This window comes from Patagioenas fasciata, chromosome 9 (assembly GCF_037038585.1).
Source record: "Patagioenas fasciata isolate bPatFas1 chromosome 9, bPatFas1.hap1, whole genome shotgun sequence".
In the NCBI taxonomy this organism is placed as follows: domain Eukaryota; kingdom Metazoa; phylum Chordata; class Aves; order Columbiformes; family Columbidae; genus Patagioenas; species Patagioenas fasciata.
The window spans coordinates 27,852,915-27,874,441 of record NC_092528.1 but is presented as its reverse complement, the minus strand read 5'-3'; the positions used below and the strand labels follow the sequence as shown (position 1 = coordinate 27,874,441).

General features: G+C 39.2%; 1 protein-coding gene across 3 annotated transcripts in view; it reads left to right on the top strand.

The window, feature by feature from the left end:
• SERPINI1 (serpin family I member 1) overlaps positions 1-17,447 on the top strand; it is a 49,272-nt gene extending 31,825 nt beyond the window's left edge. For 2 of the 3 annotated variants that reach the window (XM_065844951.2, XM_065844954.2), the window contains 4 exons: positions 5,995-6,092; positions 11,818-11,904; positions 13,154-13,243; positions 15,001-17,447. In XM_065844951.2, the coding sequence (XP_065701023.1) occupies positions 5,995-6,092; positions 11,818-11,904; positions 13,154-13,243; positions 15,001-15,077 (352 nt within the window). In that variant the 3' untranslated portion in view covers positions 15,078-17,447. The remainder of the gene's footprint in view (positions 1-5,994; positions 6,093-11,817; positions 11,905-13,153; positions 13,244-15,000) is intronic. The other variant, XM_065844952.2, reaches the window with a different exon arrangement.
• Positions 17,448-21,527: the final 4,080 nt, after the last annotated feature.

Here is a 21,527-nt window from a genome sequence, read left to right as displayed (position 1 = left end):
CTTGGGGGTTTGTTTGCTTTTTACTCAAAAGCAGAGACTCCCGGATTCTCTGTTGCCAGGTTCTCAGACATAAGTTTGAGGCGTAGGTTTTGTGTGATCATATAATGTTCTTATTTATTCCATCCTCGGGCTAGTTGCCATGCCTGTCGCTCTTATCTAAGAACCTCAAAGAACTTGGTAAACATTTGTGAATCAAGGCTATATTTGTAAATACAGGTACAACCAGGTGTTGATTACTTGCAGTACTTTCAGATTATAAAAGATTATGACCATGAACTTGAAATTCCATACAGTAATACTGCGGTTTCCTTACAGAAATTCCACGGATTAATTGGCTGCTCCCAAGGTGTTAGATTTCCATTAAGGATTCAGAGGTGATCTGCAGGATTTTATCAATGCTCTAAATAAACACTTCATGAATATTTTATGCTCTGACTCAGAAAGGCATGTTATGAAATGTGGCCTGCAGGCTCTGTCCACTGAGAAATTGAAAGCAGCAGTGGAATAAAATTAAATTTTTATATCCTGAAAGACGCTATCCAATTATAAAGTGAACATTTTTTAAACTTACACATTTGTAATAGGACCTGAATGAGTAGCCAAAGCAGAGTTAATCACAACTTTCCAATTTCTCTCCGCATTATCTGTGTGCAAATGAAATTGTGTATTATTCCTCTTAATAGCAAAGGAGAGATTGGTACAGAATTGTTAAATTATACTTTCTCATTTTCATTTTCAAATCATTGTTTCCAGCTTAACCCAGACTAAAGTGATCAACATTTTAATCCACTTTTTGCATAGGAGTGAAACAGACCATGGATCTCATTTGCAAAGCTGCCTCTTTTACATAAATTATTTGAAGAGGATGGGAGGAACTAGTACCTAATAGATCTGCAGACTCCAGCGCTGTTATTAAGGATTGCTCCACTATACCCGGTTATATGTATTAACCTTCTCACTTTTTTGTCTAAGGCATTTTAAAGCTATTTTCAATATACGGTGTGTTGAGGTTTTTTTAGCTGAAGGTTTTGTCTCTCAAGGGAAAGAAACTAAACCAAAACAAGCAAACCCAACCAAACAAAACCCACAACAACAGCAAAGCAGACATCCTCTCTTTATTTTTTTTAACATGTTCTCTTGAGTCCTCTTTTCATGACAAACAGGCCAGTGCTGATTGTTCTTGAGACACAGCCATGGAAGAGGCATCAAACTGTGCCACTGACATACGCGCTCAGCCAAGTTCTGCAACCCATATTCAGCCCTGGACAGAAGGGCTTTGCCTGAGAAAGACCCACAACCTGCCATGCATCACCTATTCTGTGGGGTTTTTGTTTGTATTTAGCTTTTAAATGATGTTTTTCCTTGGTTGTTTTCAGGCTATTAAATCATACAAGCTAATTCTAGCACCTGAGAACAACCAGGCTGAAATTCCAACCGAAATGTTGGAATTGATATCAGCTGGCAGCTTTATATTCTGGGCTTCTTGCTCGGTTAAAATAGTGACTGAGATCCCGAGGGCCTCTAATCCAACCACAAATATTGTTGATTTCAAGCAACGGACCCATTTCTTTGCTTAATGTCCTGCAGAATGTGATGTATTAGAACCAATCTGAAACCCTGGAATTTCTTGCTTTTGCTCATTCAGAACACTGAGTAATTTTGGAAATGATAGCTTTTGGGATGAGTCACACTAGGCCGTAAATCACTTCTGTTGTGTAACTAAAGAGAGCACCCGAATCCTTCGTGGTTCTGTGCATCCTGAGGATCTAAAGACCTCAGGAAGAATTCAGCTTTTCAGAAGGGTTGCACAGCATCACATGAGATGAAGATATCTCTTGGAAGCCTGTAAATAGGAGAAAGATGGCCTGATATGGTATGTTGAGGTTAATGCTCTATCCAAAACCTAAAGGTTCAGATACATAACTAAGGAGACTGATTTAAATGCATCATTTTAATCTAATGCTTGTGCAAGTTTTAAATTTCATTAAAATGTTGTTACTCTCTGCTAAACTCTCCAGAGAAGTGTTGGTTTCTCAGTCTAATCCTGTTTCATAGGCATCTCATTCAGTTCTTCATTTCATGTGGGAAAAGTGGTGGAAATCAAGGGAAATATTTTCTGCTCTGCTATTTGAACTGCTTTTCATTCGTAGGAAGTAGAGCGACTTTACAGATAAACACTGCAAAAATAAATATAGAGCTGACTCACATCTTCAGGTCTTGACTTTAACCAGCAGTTGACAGGCAGGATCACTACCTGTTATTGGTATTTTTCTGCTCAGTGCTTTAAGGAGGTCTGCAGAAGCTTTATCCATGGCCATTTGTGTTGGTGAACCCTCTAGAACAGCTCAAGTACAGGAGCTTTTCTCTTGATTCAACAGACCAGTCTTTCTGTTCTGGTCCTGTGATGGAAATACATCATCTTTTCTTCAGCATCTGAGATTTCTCAGCCTTCCCTTTGTGGTTTTTAATGTTCCCAGTTGCAACTATTCCATGGCTTCTGATACTGAAGTATTGATTGATTTTCATAATATTTTTAGCAGAAGCAGCACCTACAAGATTGAGGGGAATAAAAAAATACGACCATTTGGTTCATTCTATGTGACAAACACTGCAAATAGTCAGGGTTAGGATTGTAGAACTGGGCATTTCCCAAGTCTGGAGGTAAAAACAAATGCTTGACTTGGGAAAAGAGGTTGAACATCTCTTCTATGCTCTAGCTTGTCCGCTTTGATTGTGAATACCCACATCACTATACGGAACGCAAAGAAATCCAAATATGACTGCAGAATAACTCATACTGCGTGTTTACATCAGTTTGCATAGCCTGAAATTGTATTTCAAAGTCTAAAGCAGCTCTGTTATTTTTCAAAAGATGCTAGTTCTGGTGTCAGCTGAAATATTATTAATAATAGTTTATTTGTAATTCTTGCTGCTCTTCCGAGCATGTGGGAAAGAAGGGGAGATGCCATTTTGAGTAGTGGTTCAGAGTGGGTTTTTACTCTATGGTGAAACTAAAAGGAGAAGGGAAGTAATTAGTTTTATTTTCATGAAGGGATAGTTTGATATTTATACAGCTGATGTGATATTTTCCTTCTACTTTGTCATAAAAAGCAAGAACTCTTATAGATATTGCAGCGACCTTCACTCATCCACGATGTTCAGCATTTGCCTTGCCAGAGGTTTGCATTTTCTTTTTTTCAGGTGCATATTCTTCTGCGTCTTTGTGGTTTTCTGTAAGGGTGGTTGTTACGTGTGTGTGTATATATATATATGTGTGTGTGTGTGTAAATATATATATTTCCCAAAAACATCTCCCAGACCTCTTCCATGATTACTATGCAGAGCATCTCTTGTCGTGCTTTCTTTCTGGGTCACAATTCATCGCTTAACAGATAAGAATGTTTTCTGTCTAGTGGTCCAGAGACTTAAACCCACATGATTTCCATTTATATCTTCGAGTGATTCTCTGCAGTTGGAAAAAATGCTTTTTGCAGTTTTGATTTTTTAATTTGTGGCCTTAAATTTTGCGTTTCATTCAGACTTTTCTTGCCTAGTGTCCCATCATAATCTTTACTAGTTTGACATGGCTATTTAAGAGTAAAATTATCTTGAAAGCTGGATACGTTTAATACTAATTGTGGTGAAATAAAAGGCAAAAAAGGGGAAAATACATTCTGAATTTTTCTATAAGAAGCATTTGAACATTAATTTGCCTTTTCTGCATGCTTGTAAGGTAGGTACAGTAGCAAGTGGTTTTCAAAATGTTATAGTATAGTTTTAATATCAAGGGAAATATTTCTGAATTTATTGAATATGCACAGACAGAACCTTTGTACTGTTTAACTCTAGTGAACTCTGGCATCAGGGGTGAAGTCTTAATTAATCTTTATTAGTGTTTTTACTCAAGTCTCAAGAGTAGGTCTGGGCTTATGTTACAAGTGTGTAGTGAAGGTAGTGTCTAGTTCTGGAGCCTGTAAACCAGTGGGGAATTTGAATCAATGAGCAACTTGCAAATTTGTTTCTCAGCGTAAAGCTAAAATTGTACAGAAGGTTTTGGGAGCTCCCTGCGTGTAGGTTTTGACCAGTGTGAGTGTCCACAGCTTTCCAAGAGGAAGGTGAGTGAGGATGCCTCTTGAAGAACCTTCACAGGACACAGTTCCCTTTCCTACATTTCCTACATAGGCTGTTTTCAGGTTATCTCATCGATGAAACTACATCTCATTCATTAAGATAATGCCTTTTTTATTATTATTATTATTTTAAACTGCCACACAGACTGGTGCAGAAAATACCAGAACACCATAACCTTCCTCCGGTACATAAGTCTTTGTTGGTCTCTTCTTATTCTTTTGAGAACAGCCAGAACAATAAAATGGCAAGAATGAGTTCTTGTGTTTTTATTCCAGGCATATCCTGGAATTCAGCTGGACTTGTGGTACCACCAGTGATTTATCGATCCTGCATCATCTCCACATCTTATTTTAACTTGCATAAAATTCTTTTCTGGGTGATGACTAATATCTGTTCCATCAGAGATTTTTGGCTTCTAATGGCATTTCTGCATTCATTATGAATGTAGATTGTGTAATGGACTTTTCACATTCTGTGTAAATGTTGTGAGGAAGATCCACTTGGCTCTTAACCAGTTGTCTTTTGATATCCAGATTATTCTATTCCAAGCTGCCAAGGCTTGTACGTGCCAAAGTATCACACATCTCAGCTCTTCATTCACTTCCCTACTGGGAGTTCTGACCCATACTTTCTTTTGAAAAGATCATGTTCTTCTGTGTAGCTGAGGGAGTTTTGTCCTGAAGAAAAATCCTTACAAGAAATTGCACAGAAACACGTTGTATTTGATTTTAGCACAGGCAAGACCTTTCAGTAAGGACTGCAGAGTCATTGCAGAGTTGTTTATGACAGAATAGTTTGCTGGAGAAACCAGAACAACATCTTATAGCTTATATATTTAGTATTGTACAGTTATAACCAGTCATCGCCAGCATCATTTAAATCACTGATAATTCGGTCATTCTACAGAGAACCCATAACTCTCACATAACAAACAATTATAATTAATCTCTTGTGTTTATCTGTAGACTTCTGGTATTTTCTGGTTGGGGCTGCCATTCCTGTTACTATTCTGACATATTTTTCTATTTCTCCAGATGTCAAGTCTGTTTCTCGCCATACATAAAGTCTTTTTTACCTTATTGACGCCAGGCATAACTTCTAAAACATTTGAAAAGAAATCTTTGTAAATGGAACAAGTTTTTGTCCAAAGTCTTGCCCTCGGGATTAATCTGAATTTGTCATTTCAATGCGGTAACGCAACCTCGAACGTGGCATTGCAATCTGTCCCTGAAATCCTGCCGGGTTGTACTCACATGTGCATTACACTAACAACTATTTCTTTTCCCTGTTCTTTACTCACAAGCAAACCCAATTAAAGTTTTGCCACCGGAGTAATTAGAAGCTGAGTCAGAATTGCTTTAGATTCGTGTTCGTAACTGCTGGGCTTTGCTTACGCTGTCTAAATAAAAATAGAATATCTTCCTTACTTTCCTACTCCTTTATCAACAACTGCCTATGAAGTTAGTGCTGTTCTTGGCCTTATTTGATATTCTATTCTAGTATGTGTTCAATTAAATTCAGTTCTTACAGTAAACCTTTTTTTTAATGAAAAGTAAGCATTTACATTAGCCGCTGCATGATTTTTCACTGAGGTTTTATGGTCAGGGACTGTAAGGTACCATTAGCATCTTTTATTAGCATCTTTTTGATTGCTTCTGCATTAGAGAAAAAAAGTCCAGCTGTGAGAATAATTTGTTTGTAAGCACTTTTGTAGAAGGTGTCGCTATATTATACTACTAGTACCAAATCTGCTTTACATTACTTACCTCGGTGTTTCATTTGTCATTACCCAGACATTTTAACCTTCTATTAATGCTAAGTACTGCTTACATCTGAGTTTTTTTGTCATTTTCTGTTCCCCAGGTTCACAGTAGAACAGGAAATTGATCTCAAAGACGTCTGGAGAGGTCTCGGAATTACGGAGCTTTTCAGCAGCAGCGCCGACCTCACTGCCATGTCTGGTAAGAGCTTCTCCTGTTGTCTCTCAAGGTATAATAGGGAAGCACTAAAATCACCTAAAGATAACTGATAAGCTCCTCAAAGTGGTTTTATGGAGAGAAGAAAGAAGAAAACACACCAACACCTGCTTGCAATTTTTTGATCTATTGGGGTTTTTGCGTAACGTGGGAGTGTGGTCATTGTAGGAACACTCGGGGCAGGGAAGAAATCCATCAAGGTGTGTGCGCCATGGGGGATCTTTGACCTGGGAAAGCATTTCAGAACTGAGTCTCACTAGAAACACAGAGAAAATGTAACGCTATGCAAGAGGCAGATCCACTTTAGAGCATTATATGGCTTTAGTGCCTCAATGGCAAATGAGATGCGCCCGACAAGGGGGTTGTTGGCATCTTTTATCTCCAGAGGCTGTATGTTCACAGTGCTAAGAGCATTAAGCTGTTATACATTTAGTCATCTCCCCAGATAGCTGCTGGATAGAAGAGCACAGGGAAGAAAGAATTCTGAGATAAAAGCAATTTAGTCACAAGTGCTGCTTGCCTGTTTCAATATGTTGTCAACACTTTATTTTCAGAAGTTGAGCTATTCAACACATTTAGAAATTCAGGTGGAAATGAGACAGTCATGGGTTTAATACCTTCTAAAAGGTATTGTGAAGCGGCACAAAAGGCAGTTGAGTCATCAGGTAGCATGGAGGGGGTTGGTCTCTGTTCCCAAGTAGCAAGTGATAGGACAAGAGGAAATGGCCTCAGGTTGCACCAGGAGAGGTTTAGATTGGATATTAGGGCAAAATTCTTTATGGAAAGAGTTGTCGAGCATTGGAACAGGCTGCCCAGGGCAGTGGTGGAGTCACCAACCCTGGAGGGGTTTAAAAGGCGTTTAGACGAGGTTCTTAGGGACATGGTTTAGTGCTAGAGTGAGGTTATGATTGGATTCGATGATCCTGAGGGTCTCTTCCAACTGAAACAATTCTACGGTTCCATTCTATGATTCTGTCTTTGCCTGAGAAGCTCTGTTGCTTTTTTTGTGTGACAAAAGCAGCAACGCAAGCAGTGCGTCTGTCTAGAGCTGAGTTTTGGCAAACCCAGTTGCTCTCTGTCTAGAAGCACGTGTCAGTGTGAGATTGCTGTCGTTGTTCTTGTAATTGATGGCGATTTACTGCTCCCCGGGTGCATTTCTGCTCTGTGGGTTACTGCCTAATCAGCCAGACAGATCCTTCGCTGGTGGGAAATAACTGTTGTTAATTGTCTCTGGAAGCAATCGCACCTGTGTGGCTTGTTTGAAATAGTGACAATGAAGGCCAACTTCTCCTAAAATTCACAGCAGAAATGTTTGCAATTTCCATCTCCTTTTCACTGTTGCTAAGTTTGAAACGTTGCTTATATAGGGTATCATGTAGCTTAATCCATTGTTTCGCCACTTTCACTTTTCCAGTGAAACTGTGGGAAAAGCTGAAGTTAGCTAGTGGGCAAAGAATTTGAATAAATGAAAAAGCCTTCTTTAAAAAAATACAACTTTTCTAAAGAATAATGCTTTGTTTCTCTGCTGCCCCAGAATAAGCTTTCCAATTACTTCTGGTCTATATATATATATATATAAAAAATATTTACTTGATGAAAAGTACTAAGGAGAATGGAAGATACACAGGGGAGATTGAACCACAAAGATACTGTTTGGCTTTTATTTAATTGCATGGAAAACTCACCTATATATCTGGGACTAATTCTGTAGTTGAGAGGGTAGCAGGAAGACTGGAATGTGCTCGTGTTTTCATCCATCTGACTAAGGACTTGTTTAAAGTTTTAGATTTTTGGCAATTGTGCTCTACAAAATCAAAATACCATGTTTTGCATGACTGAATTAACTCTTCTGCCATTTAAAGATTAATTTGTTTAAATAATGTAGAGCAGAGCACAGAGATAATGCATGAGATTTACTGTAACGTGATTTTTTCACTTAAGGGGGCACGTGCTACCGGGTGATGAAAAGGTCATTCATAAGTTAAGAATAAGACAATGCATTTGAAGTAACATCTTTAATGCAAACCCTGCTGTTGCTGCTAGGGAGATGAACTTTTAAGTAATTAAAACACAGAATATGTTTCCTATTTCTAATTTTCACAGTGCAAAATGGAAGGGGGAGGAGGAAACAAAAGCGTAGAGAAAAATGTTGAAAGCTTGCTTATGCAAATACCTGAATAGTGTGTCAGGTAACAGGGAAACTGAAGCCTAAAGTTTCCACATTGGCCCTCTGGGAAATCTGGCACTTTTAATTTAGGAAGATACAAATCATCAAAGAAATGGCAGGAGATTTCTGAGAAATTCTGTTCCTTTTAAAAATATTCTCCTCCTCCTCCTCCCCTGTTGCTTTTGCTTTTGGATGATTGTCAAGGAAAGCCTTCTGCAATTTCAGCAGTAGCCCTAAGCCTGTAATCAGATCCAGGCACAGATTGCTGAGATCAGTGGAATTCTAGGTGGGTTTAGTGGATATAAATCAAATTACAGGATTACAGACTTATTTTTCAATATTTAGAATTTTTGCTTTTTGCACCCAATCTCAAATACGGAAAGCAGACAAGTCAGCTTCACCTTCTGGGATGGCTGGATTGTGAGCAGCCAAAGAGAAAGTATTAGTCCAGATGCACTTTTTCAATGGTGTGCCCTTGCAGAAATTAAATTCGTTGTCCATTAAGGCGGGTAATTAGGAGGGCATCACTGTTGGGCTGTCCAGTTGTGTGTATTCCGACTCTCAGCAAAAGACTTTGACAGGTTTGACTTGCATCTCTGATTCCATCAGGTGTTCAGAATAATCTTGAAACAACTTCTGGTATTTGAGATTTTATCATTTATCCAGCACATAAACTTGCTAGTGGAGTATTTTAACACACCGCTTAGGACTCACGCTTGAACCGATTTCAATACTAAAATTCCCCTTCCCTTTCAAATGATTATAGTATTTCTTACTGTTGTATAATACCTTAAATGGCAACTGCTTTTATCCTCAAGGTGACCTGCATTTCAGTAAGCAGAGAAGTAATCTTAATGACTTACTTTTACAATATAAAGTAGTTAGAAGAGCACCAGTCCCGTAAATTGTTCTTCAGAGTCTTGACTGAGGTAGGTATAATTTTTCTGGGACAACTTAAGCTAGAAAAGCTAATAAACCTACACACTTTTTTAAAATAAGATTTGCAGAGCAACCAGTTGGTGGCTCTGAGTAGGAGTTTGCAAGCATATGGAGTGTAATGACAAACGAAATGTGACGCTAACGGAGTCATGAACATTAGAAGTAAGTCTCAAATTACTCCCACACGTTAATGGGTATCTTGGCCAGCATCCTGCAGAAAGCTTCAACTTTGATACTAAACCTCTACGGGACTTTTCTGAGGCGCTAACAATGGTTCAGATAAGCCACTAGAGGAGAATGACCTGATAATAGATACGCAGGTAAGCCCCACCTTATCCACAGTGAAAGCCATAAAGACAACATATATAATAATAATAAGATGTGTATGATATTGATGTATTGCGGTCAGTGATTTGACAATCGCAAAAGAGAGCAAAGAAAAGAATGTCTGAACACTAGTATGCATCCATAGGAAAACAGATGTATTCACTTCAGGGAGAGATGTGTGTGATAATGAAATATAAAGAGAAGAGTCTAGAGAAGGGAAATTGGGATGTGGAATTGCTCTTTTCAATATCCAAGGACAAGGATACCCAATGAAGTGAAAAGCAACAAATTGAAAACAACTAGAAAGCACTTCTCTTTGGAAGACTTAACCACAGGGATCTTTGCTGGCTGTTCTTGGAGGTCATGAGATTGGTAGGATTAAAAAAAAAAGATGGCTTCAGAGCAATCAAAACTGTCTATACTACATTGAATGAAGGTGTTCTGTGGATTAGAGGCTTTGTTTAAGGTACAAGGCACATGCTAAGTGAGAGGATATTTCTCTTACACTGTAGTTTTCATCTGTAAAGCTTCTTGTATCTTGTTCTGAAGCAACAACTGGAGCAATGTCCCAGACTAATTGGACTTACTGGTCTTATCTACAGTGGCACTTCTCATATTCCTATCAACTTAACAAAATATTGCCCTTTTTTTTTTTAATGCTCAAATCCTGAATACATTTACAAGTAGGCCTACTATTATGCCTGATGGTAAATACGCATTTTGCCTGAATTAGGGTCTATTAAGTCATCAGATGGAGACCAATCTTCTAAGGTGCTAAATGTTCTGACCAGAAATATATCTTGGAGAGCCATAAGCACCACCACACCGTGCCAAATAAAGCATTCAGGATGAAAATAGGGAGTATTGAAGTGAATGTTGCAGGTCACAGATTAGGCTTAAGGCTGTAATAAAAAACTAAAATAATATTTTCTTTTAAGTGATTGAAATATGTGATTAGGCTACATAGGGATTTCTTTGCTATTAAACATAAAAAGGGGGATTGGACTAGGTGATCTTTCGAGGTCCCTTCCAAACCCTAACATTCTGTGATTCTGTGTAATTTACTTGGGTTTAAGGTAAGGGGCTCCAAACCAGCATTTTTCTATAAAGACTGCAAAATTCTTGTTTTCTTTGGTAGAGCTCAAATGCTGTAAATCTAGAGTATGTTTTACTCCACAGAATCCCGAAGGGAACAATTTGGGGCTGTTGGTGGTGAGATTCCAGTTCAGCAGCTGAACGAGGAGGTTTAGGCCGGGTTCTGAGTGTACGTAGCAGGAATGATCTGCTGGGGAGAGACACTTTAAACTGTTCTCGTGTGGTTTTTACCTTGTGTTAGTATTAGAACTAACGGCTGTCTTGACAACCCAAATAAACAGGTAACAATGAGATGAACAGTCCCAAGCTTTCCCTCCTTAGTCAGCCTTCAGCTGGAGTTTTGGTGTTGGACTTTTGTTGAAGGCTCAGAAATGTGAAATGCTACAGCTGTCTCACTTAGAGTGCTTAGATGAGATTTTTATGGCTGTCGAGAAGGCTTTTATTCCCTGCTTAACTGCCAGTTGTGTTCTGTCATTACTGGGGATTTTATGCAAGTACAATAAATGTGTATCTGATCTTTATTATGTCTTACTGATGAAACTTACAGATTATGTATTACTTCCTGCAAGGTGCCGAGTATTCCAATAGGTCTGATTATTTAGCCGCTGAAGAAAAGTAATGAAACATCCAGTGGCTTAAGCAGGAGCAGGACTGGACTGAAATTAAAATACTGACAAAGGAGGATGGCAAACAAACAAGACTGAAAAAACCTAGTTTCCTGGTGGTTTTGCAATGAATATTTATCCCCAGCTTATTTTAACTATAATGACAAGAAGAGAGAAAATACCTGATTTTCCCGGAGGAAATCTATATTGCACATAATACAGAAATAGAATATTTGCCATATAATGTCTGGTCTTTTTTCCTGATAGTTGCATTTAAAAATCTTATTCAAGGATTGTGTTTTACTCTGCTTAGAGCACCAGTAGACCAGTACCAAGCTATTTCAATATCCATTGTGTAGGAGAGCACTACAAGTTTAAGTGAGGCAAATGGTGCTATTAAAGATACTGGCAAAAGGTGTTTTAATGCAGGTCCTGTGCATAGGGCTCCCATCCTTCCCTGCTTGCTACAGAAGGCAGATAATAGTGTTGGGGGCTTTGACAGTGTTTGCTTTGGGTTTTTTAACTACTTCAATCATACTGTTGAGCCACTTGAAATATGTTTCCTTTTCCTCTCCAGATAACAAAGAACTTTACCTTGCGAAGGCATTTCACAAGGCATTTCTAGAAGTTAATGAGGAAGGATCAGAAGCTGCTGCTGCCTCAGGTATCTGACTGCAAAGCAGAACTCAATCAAATGTCTGGTTAATTCTGCGTTAATTAATATTTTAAAACTGACTTACTGTGCAGCCAGAAAGCTAAATAGCAGGTAGCCTGAAGACGTAGTGTAGCAGGTATACAGCTTCTCAGAAGAGAATTTTGGAGATTGAAAGTGTTATTTATTTAACATGGTGTATTTCACGAAGAATTTTGAGCATCCTGTGGAAAACCTATTTTGCTTCTGATTGTCAGGAGGGTGCAGGCTGTGATTTGTATTTTTGTTATGGACCTTAAGCATCTGTGATTTTTTTTTTATCTGCTAATTGAGATAGATGGTCAAAGGCATTTGATCCAGAGTACTTAGAAGAGGAGGCTTGTAACAATTGCATTTTAATAAGCTTGTAGAAAGAGGTGAAAGATGAGAAGTGCTAATGGAAACATGCAACTGGCCCCTATTAATGCTTAGGGACCAGGTGGTTGGTTTACCAGGTTATCACATGCTTTTCCTAAAAATAAAGTACATTAGTTGCCAGTATGTATCATGAAGTGATTTCTAATTGCCTCTGCTTGTACCAGCCTTTGAGGAAAGGAAGAATGATGCCTCTGGTCACAAATATTAGTAACTGGGTTGAATTGTAACTTTAAATGGACAGAGATTACTGGTGTGCATGAATCGTTATTAACAGCGCAGTGAAAGTGTAAAAGTAAATGAAACGCTGGGAAGTAATAAATATGTCCTGGAGAAATCTACACATCTTCAACTAAAAATAACAAAGGGTCAAAATCTGCCTGATTCCCAGTTAATTTTACTTTCCAGCCTCTGCATTATTTAAAGACTCAAGCTAAAAGCTGCGAGATCAGCACATTTAGTTGTCGCATATCCCATAGTTATTAAGGGTTATCTTTTGCTATCAACTGCGGGCTCGGAGCTGTTTAAAACAGGTCAGCAGTGCTGGCTAGCATAGCGCATTTTCTTTTTATGAGTGAGTGGGAGTCGTAACTCCTCTTCAGTTTTGGGTCTTATAATTTGTAAGCCACTCACTCAACCTGGGAAATTGTGCCACTCTCCCTTTTTAATCACGCTTAAAGCATAAATAGGTCTGCAATTACTCTGTAGGTCTCTTTTATTTCTTGGTGACACTTAGTTCTGAGGGTGACTTGAGTGTCTGCTCATGAGCTTCCCAAGAAGCTTCTCATGAAGAGCAGGAGAATGTGCAATGATATTTAACAAGTTGCCTGTGTTCTTTTTCCTTTAGGAATGATTGCCATTAGCAGAATGGCAGTGCTGTATCCCCAAGTTATAGTTGATCATCCCTTTTTCTTTTTGGTCCGAAACAGAAAAACAGGTGAGAATATTGCAGACTCTTCCGCATTTTTCACAGTACATCATCATCAAGTATACAAAAGAAAACTGCACATTTTGAGCGATGAACTGGCCTTGTATTATGAATTTTCTTTAATTTGTCTTGAAATACCTAATATCAAAAGACTGACCTTTTCTTTGTACCCTTAATGTTACTCCAAGTAAGACACCAAAATCTGACATAATCCTGGAAAATATGCACAATTATGTGATTAAAAACCCCAGGGAAGAAAAATTTGCTGTGTTCTTCAGAGAACACAGTGTTACTGCCCTGAATATCCATAATGATTGTATTCTGTAAGAGCTTGGCTGTACTAAGACCAGTGAGATATGTTCCCCGTACCAAATGATTTGCATAATGGACAGATATTATGGCTATGAATAATTCTGTTGTGCTCCTGAAGTGTTCTGTGGCAGAGAAGGGATGAGAACAGCACTCACTAGCAAAATGGGCAATGATTAAGCAATTCCTTAGTTTCATATTTGTAATTTGTCTTAATGATGTGGATGTGACCGGGTGGCAAAACATTACTATGCACACAGGCTAACGCAGCTCTTTGCGTTGAGGTATCTTGCATGTTCTACAAGCAAACTCTGGTAGGTTCAATTTTATGGGTTTTTTTTTTGGGTATTTGAGACCCCCATCATAGGTATCAATATTTATTAAATTGCAGTAATGCTCACAGTCTGGCCAGGTAGGGTCACCTGTGTGCAAGGCACAATACCAACTCCTGGGGTTTATTTTTGACCAAAACTAAGCTGAGTATCCTTGCTCTTGTAGACAATTAGGCAAAAATGTGTCTGGAGGAGTGTATCTGTTCTTTTCCGTTCTCAATATACAAGAATCCCCCCCAAAATAAAAGTTTAAGTCAAAACAGAGTAAGAGCTTTGGCAGCCTTGGGACTGTTCTTAACATTGTGTAGACCTTGGTTTGGCATGTAGAAAGAGGAGTCACCAACAGCTCTAGTTAAAGCCCAAAAGCTCATTACTAATCTAGAAATCTAAGGTTAGAAATATTTTGAAAATAAATCTGTGATGGGTACCCTTATTCTCAAAAGTACCCTAAGTGCTCATGATTGATTGCTGCCTATGTACCAAATGGGAAAGGTGTCGATGGTGCTGAAATAGCGTAGGGGAGCAGTATTCATGTAGAGAATTCCTGCTCGTGGGTTGCATCCTCTGATGTGGAGTAGATCTGCAAACTCAAAGTATCTATTAATAATCATTAACTGATTGGTGTGGCTGCTTCTGAGACTCATGTTTAATTCTCTGAGGAACATTGTCTGGCAGCTCAGGCATGTCAGAAGTGATCGGGAAGGTGACTCTGAGGTGTGGATGCTCTGGTTAAGGTTGGTTGTCACCTTTGGAGCCCCTCAGCTTAGGAACTGGTCCTGTGTCATGACCACAGTGGCCTTCATGGGCCTGCATCAGAACCACTGAGGTGAAAGAGAACCTTTGTAGATTTCTGGTGTGTTTTCAATTGAACCTTCAAAATAAGCAGGGGGGCACTGAAATGCAGAGGATTTCACCATTCTCTGTGCTGTATCAGTCTGAATACAAAGAGATTCTTTTCTCTAGGGCTGTTGATCCCCTGCCTTTCATGGCTCCCAGGTGCTCTGAGACATAGGTTCCTGTAAAAATTGTGCACCACATGCTCTAGAACTTCTTATTAGTATTTGTCATCTTAGAACCTCAGCTTTTCCTTTCTGTTCTGACTTTTCCTTCCCACTTTTCCCACAGGGACCGTGTTGTTCATGGGAAGGGTCATGCACCCCGAAGCGATGAATTCAAGTGGCCATGACTTTGAAGAGCTTTAACTGCCACCAGCTACCAAAAAGAGGAGATAAGCACATAAAGTTTGAAGTTAATATATTTAAGGTTTACTGTGTTTTCCCTCAAGATATTGTTTAAATTGCTTTCAGATCTAACTGTGTGCAAGTCAGTTTCTGGAGGAAAGCTTTACAGTATTAAAATAATGGTTCCATTTCTGTCATTGTGATTGCCGTGTCCTTAAAATAAAATTGTGTACACGTCAACAACTGTTTCTTGTTCCCAGTGAATTGTAAAGCAAAAAAACCTTGCAAATCCGTTATTCGTCCTTTTTTGTTTTTTCTTACAGTCCAAAAACTGACTTGATCAATGAGACAGGAGCGGAATGTGTGCAGCTCTGAATAATGCACATGGCAAACCTTGATGATAATTTATAGAGTTGAAGAGCTACATCTGGAAAATGTGATCTCTTCCTGTTCCTGTAAAAGTAGTAAACAGACTGTGGTACACAGTTTCATCAAAGTTAATGGAACAAATTAAGCCTCGTGGATTTGATTCTATCAGACGACTGTGGCAGACTTTGTGTGAACTCTCCCACGTGTGGTTCTAAGATGTTGCTTTTATGGATGCTCCTGCATGCGACTCTGCACTTCACCTTCCGTAACTGTTGATGCCAATAAAACTTGATCGCATGAATATTTGAGAATGGTCAGTGTAGAATAGCTGTGTATGTGACTGCAGTAAAATAGTTGAATAGTAATGTCATTTGTGTGGACATATTTTTCTGCCCCTAAGTAGTTGTTCTACTTTAACCCTGCCTTTGCAGTACCTCACTTCGGTGATCTAGAATGACGTTTCTCAAAGGAAAGCAAACAAAAAACCTTAATTTTAAGTGTCTAGAAGTGTTTGATTCATAAATAAATGTCTAAAGGAACAACATAATAATTTTGTTCACTACCTTCTTATTGAGAATAAACTGACAGGAGGATGAGACGCATCAAAAGTAAATATTAGCAGGGGAATTAGTTGCTGTTTCCATTTGCAAGAGGCTGAGAAGTACCACTTGTCACCAGGGAGGCACAGAATTAATTCTTTCCTCATTGTGAAAAACATGAAAAGAAGTTACTACAAAGGTATGAGAGAATAGGAGAAAAGAAGGGAGGAGCTCCTTTGAAACAGATCAGAAATACAAACTTTTAGATAATACGTGGATTTCTTAGTCAATAGGAGTTTTGGCTTTTGAATTCTATGGGAACAAATGCATATTGGCTGAACTTCAGTATTAGTTTAAGGCTTCTCTGACATATGTTCACTTCAACATGGCATAGATACTGCTTACAAAGTTACTCATGCAAGGAGAACTTCCAAAATTTGACACGTTGTTCACTTTTTTTAATACTGTTGGTGCAAATCATGCAGGTCAAGCTGTGAAGGGATGGAGTTACATGGTTACCCAAGGGCTAGTTCTTCACACTTAAATTATTCTACAAGCATCACTTACCACATGGGTCACTTCTATGGATGTTAAGGATCTCTTGTGGTTTTAACCGTACAGGAGCCAGATTTTTAAGCTATTACATGTTTTCAGGCTAATTTTTGAGGTGTTCACTGTGAGCTGGAAAGATGTGAGAAAGCAGATGACAACCCTCAATCATGTTTATTTTCGGTCCATCACAAGTTCTTCTTGACCAATTTTGTGTTCTCTTTGCGTTGGTTCCTTGCAGCACAGATGATTCTTACCAAGGGCAGGACTGAAGACAGATTTGAACTAAAGCTGTGGAATTATGGAAGGACAGCTGCCAGTCAGAAATATTTATAGAGGGTATCAGGCAAGTGCCCAGACTTCTGAGCAGTTAGACTGAGCATAGGTATTATTGGAATGATGCAGAATCGTGTATTCCAAATCTGATTCATAAGACTTGCTTAAATGGATGTATAGGAAAACCAGCAGAAAGAAATACAAACACTAGTAGTTTGACTTGATACTCTCCTGGTCCTTAGAGATGCAAAATAGCATTTAATGTTTCTTGAAAATGGAGAATTTTCCATTTTTCAGCAACATGAATTGATTTATTACCAAGTTATGCAAAGATGCTGTAGGCCACAATGAGAACAGCTTGCAAACAATATTGGTTTTCAGTAGTGTTAGTATCATAAGTATTGTTACCAATTTATTGAGGTATATGAATACTATACTATTGTGGTTTTGATCTAGATTTTGTATAATGTTCTTTTCAAAGATGCTATTGCTTTTTTGAGACAAAAGTAGCAAAATAATTCTTTTTGTTTGGATTATTTTTGGTAAGGGAAATTTGTCGGTAGTGGTTCATATGTCGGTTTAGGTGTATAGACTTAAAAACAAAAATAAGTGTGTTTTGTGTTGGAGGCTATATCAGAAAATAAATAACTGAAACTTCTATAGTTGTGCTGCGTAAGCGACCCATGATGTGACACTGTCTACTGAGATCTTTCTGTGATGCAGATGGAGGTTAAGCATGAAATGCAGTTGTCTAGTGCCATCATATTCTCTTCCTTGCCTACATCTGCTGGAGTTGAAAATGTTTGTCAGAGCTGCAGCTGGAAAGAATCCTTTCCCTATGAACCCTTTTAACAGTGATGCTACCACCAGAGACTGACTGATTTCACAATAAGATCCCACTTTTAAATAACTGTGAGCATCAAGCAGTTTTTCTAGATTTTAGCAAAAATCACAGAATGGACTGGGTTGGAAAAGCCCTCAGAGATCATCCAGTCCAACCCTTGGTCCAACTCCAGTCCACTGACCAGATCATGGCAGTAAGGGCCATGGCCAATCTCAGTTTACAAACCTCCAGGGCCGGTGAGTCCAGCACCTCCCTGGGCAGCCATTCCAATGCTGACCACTCTCTCTGCACAGAATTGCTTTCTCATCTCCAGCCTCAGTTTCCCCTGGCAGAGTTGAAGCCCATGCCCCCTTGTCCTATTGCTGACTGCCTGGGAGAAGAGCCCAATCCCCCCTGGCTCGAACTGCCCTTCAGGTCGTTCTAGAGAGTGCTGAGCTCAGCTCTAAGCCTCCTCTTCTCCAGACTGAACAAGCCCAGCTCGCTCAGCCTCTCCCCATAGGGCTTGTGCTCAAATGTGTCATGGTGAATTAGAATGTTTTTGTGGCTGTTCCAAGCACTAATTTTCTCTATCCTTCCACAAGCCTCGATGGTGATAAACTGTTGTATCAGTTTCTGTGCATCAAGTACATTATACTCCTTAAACAAAAAAAGATCTTAGTGTTATACTAGAAACAAACAAACAAAATTAGGCAAAATTGTGGCTAATTTTTATTTTTCAATGATGGACAAAAGAAGAAACCACAAGATGTCACTCTCTCCTAAGAAGCTGAGAAGTGCTTTCCCACTGACAGCTGGAGAGCTGAATATGCTGAATGGGACTAAATTATATGTAGGTCTTGGTAAAATCAAGGAGAGTTGCTTGTGTTTGAGAGCATAATTAGACCCAGGTGCCTGATACTAATAATCAGGGGTGGGGAGAACAAAACTCAGATCTCTTTTTCTTGGTAACAGGTTGCTGGATTGAGTTGACTGCCCGTAGGGGAGTTGTTGTTCAATTCATCGCCTGTGTGATTGTGCTGTGTGCTCAGTGTGGGGCGAAGTAAAAGTTTGTTGATTCAACCCATCCCCGTGAACAGCAGTGGAGCTGGACTGTGGTTACTTCAGAGTGTTGGTGCTGCAATAGGAGATGTTTTTCTTGGTTACAAGAGAGAAATAAGTAGGATCAAAGTCATTGATATGCTGGCCCTGTTATTCTGTAGTTCTTTTTTGCTTACCCCTTTTCGTTCTCCCCTCCCCTGCTGCCTTCCACACAGCCACTAGAATTTCTGTGTAAGCAGATTCCCAGCGTGTTCTTCCCTTGTACAGTGGGGTTACACCGCTCTCAGGTGTTCTTCTCTTTTCCTGGGGAGGAGACAATATTGTTCCTATGAGGATTTTCTAAAAAAGACAACGTGAACTCTAGAAATGGTGTGTACAAGCCAATTCTTGAGTTGTTTCTGATCCTTTTAACGGGCAATCTTTGCTTTTGTCCCTACAGTAGAAATGCATGGAGAGATGGATGATTTACCCCAAAACCCAGTGCCAGGGAGGAAGAAAACAGAACTTTAGTAATGCAGATAATACCAGCAAGAAGTGAGTTGACTTATTTTGTGAGCCACTGCATTTAGTGACACAGTTGGTGAGAAACGAGAGATTATTTTAGCTTATAAAACTCTCTGCAGTCCTCCAGGGTTTTGGATCAAGCTGCTGTAGTTCCAGGGGTGCAGACAGAACGAAGACACCACCTGCTGACCAGGGACCTTTGTTATTTGGTTCAGTAGCTTGTGTTTGGCTTCCAGCTGGGATTCATTAAGGGCTATAAAACAAAGTTACACCTGAGAGACCATTTGCAATACACAAACATAGCTGGTACTGTGAAGCTCATGACCAACACTGCATATGTTACCCACATCTACCAGGGCTTCTCAACCGATGTTCTCTTTATGTAGTTCTACCACTCTTACAACAACATACGAATGAATATTTTTCATTTCACAGCACTAATTAGAAGCCTGAGTCATGGACCAGTTGCTGTAGGCATTAGGCGAACAAAAAGATAGACAAAAGTCATGTAATAAAATACAGTTTAAATTGCAGTTTATAGACAATAGCACAGTGCTGTAAGGCTAATGAAAGATATCAGGCTAATGAAAGATATCAGGCTTATTCACAGTCACTCTGGCAGGCAGGTAAATGGAGAAAGCGATGAAGATAAACATATTATCCAAACAATAAGTGAGTCTTAGCTACACTCGCTATTTTAGACATTTTTCAGACTTTTTCAAAGCAGGAATGCAGCCTCCAAACTCCATTAATGGCTGCGCCTGGAACTCCAGCAGCTCATCATTCTCAGGTAGGTGCAACTCCAAACCAAGCGCAGCAAAGCTCAGAATGTTGGCAGCTGTTCCTAAGAAGCACCGCATGCGGGAGGTTTCACAGCGCTCTCCGCTTTCAGCTGTGATCAAATAGTCTGAAAGTTCTTTTTTGTAATGATGTGTTTGCAACACTGTGTCCTGGAAACTAATCTGGCAGATAGTACTGGTAAAATTCTAAGGTCTACTAGGAACTGACTGAGGAAAATGATTGAAATCATTCAGCCCGTTGCCTGAGTTTTTATCTTTTCAGCCACATGGAATCACAATGTGAATGATGTTTCAGATATGACCCATGCTTTACTGATGACAAGTTGTTGTACCATCTGGCTCTCATAAACACACATCTTCTTTTCTATATGGAAGAGTTATCTTTTGGACAAACTGAGGGAAGAATTCCTACAGAAAAACGATTCTGTATTTGTGTAGAAGTGCTTTTAACTAAGGAAGAAAAGCATAGAGAGGAAAAACAGGTTGTGTCTAAAACATGTATTTGTGCTCTCCTAAAGGGATTGGAATAGGCCGTGGAAAAATCCTGTTTTTTTTTCTTTAGGTGGGCTTCAAACATTCCTTCAAGTACTTTAATGCTACCAAAAGAGTTTAGACTCAATCACAGTTTAACATTTTTACTCTGTTTACAAGTATTTGTTAGGAGTCATGTTTTAAAACCAAGCAACTTGCAGTGCTGGAATGCTTACAGGCGGCAACTGTTTGATAGCATTGCCTGAACAGAATGAAAGAAATATGTCAAAACATGCTAAGAAATAAAAGACATCCAGAAGTCCATCTTGCCCTGAGAATCATAAGGGTCATGGTCTCGACGACACCAAATCTCACCAGTAACCTCCTCTGATACAAAAAGCCTATTTATTTGAGGCTTTTGGCATTGTCAGTATACTTTGTAGATGGCAGGTTTCTAAAAGTGGCAGCCAGAAAGCTGGCATAGTTTGACACAGGAATTAGTGAAATTTCTCAGGTTTATTACAAGGAAAATACTGGTCTTAAAATTCATTTGGTCTCCTCAGAAATGTTCTCTCTGGGTCAGGCTGGGCTTGGAATTGCCAGCGTGTAGTGACAGGCTGTTGTTTTCCAGGAGCAGGACCGTATAAAACTCTGCTGCCAACTCTGATCCAAGGATGTGTTTTTATCAGCTGAGCTGCTCTTAAAACCCTCAGAGAGGTAAAAGAGGACTATTCTCATGTTGCTGTTTTGCATATGTGTCTACATTGATTTGTCCTCTACAGAATTTTCTGTTTGGTCTAAACAAAAAGAGAATTGGAGACAATGTGCTGCGGTTTATAAGTTCACTTCAGATTTCTTGAGCAGAAATTATTTGCGAATCGTCGCAATATTTCAGCGCTCGTCTTACTGCTACAGCTCCGTAGGTTGCAAGTTGACCAAGCTAACCTTGAATACTTGAAATTCATTTATTTTCCAGTGTTGTTCCAAGATTAATGTGTAGGCATCTATGGAACGAAGTGTTCTGAGGAGGTGATTTCTTTATTACTGACCTTTTGAATCATGACACATGTGGAACAGAGCC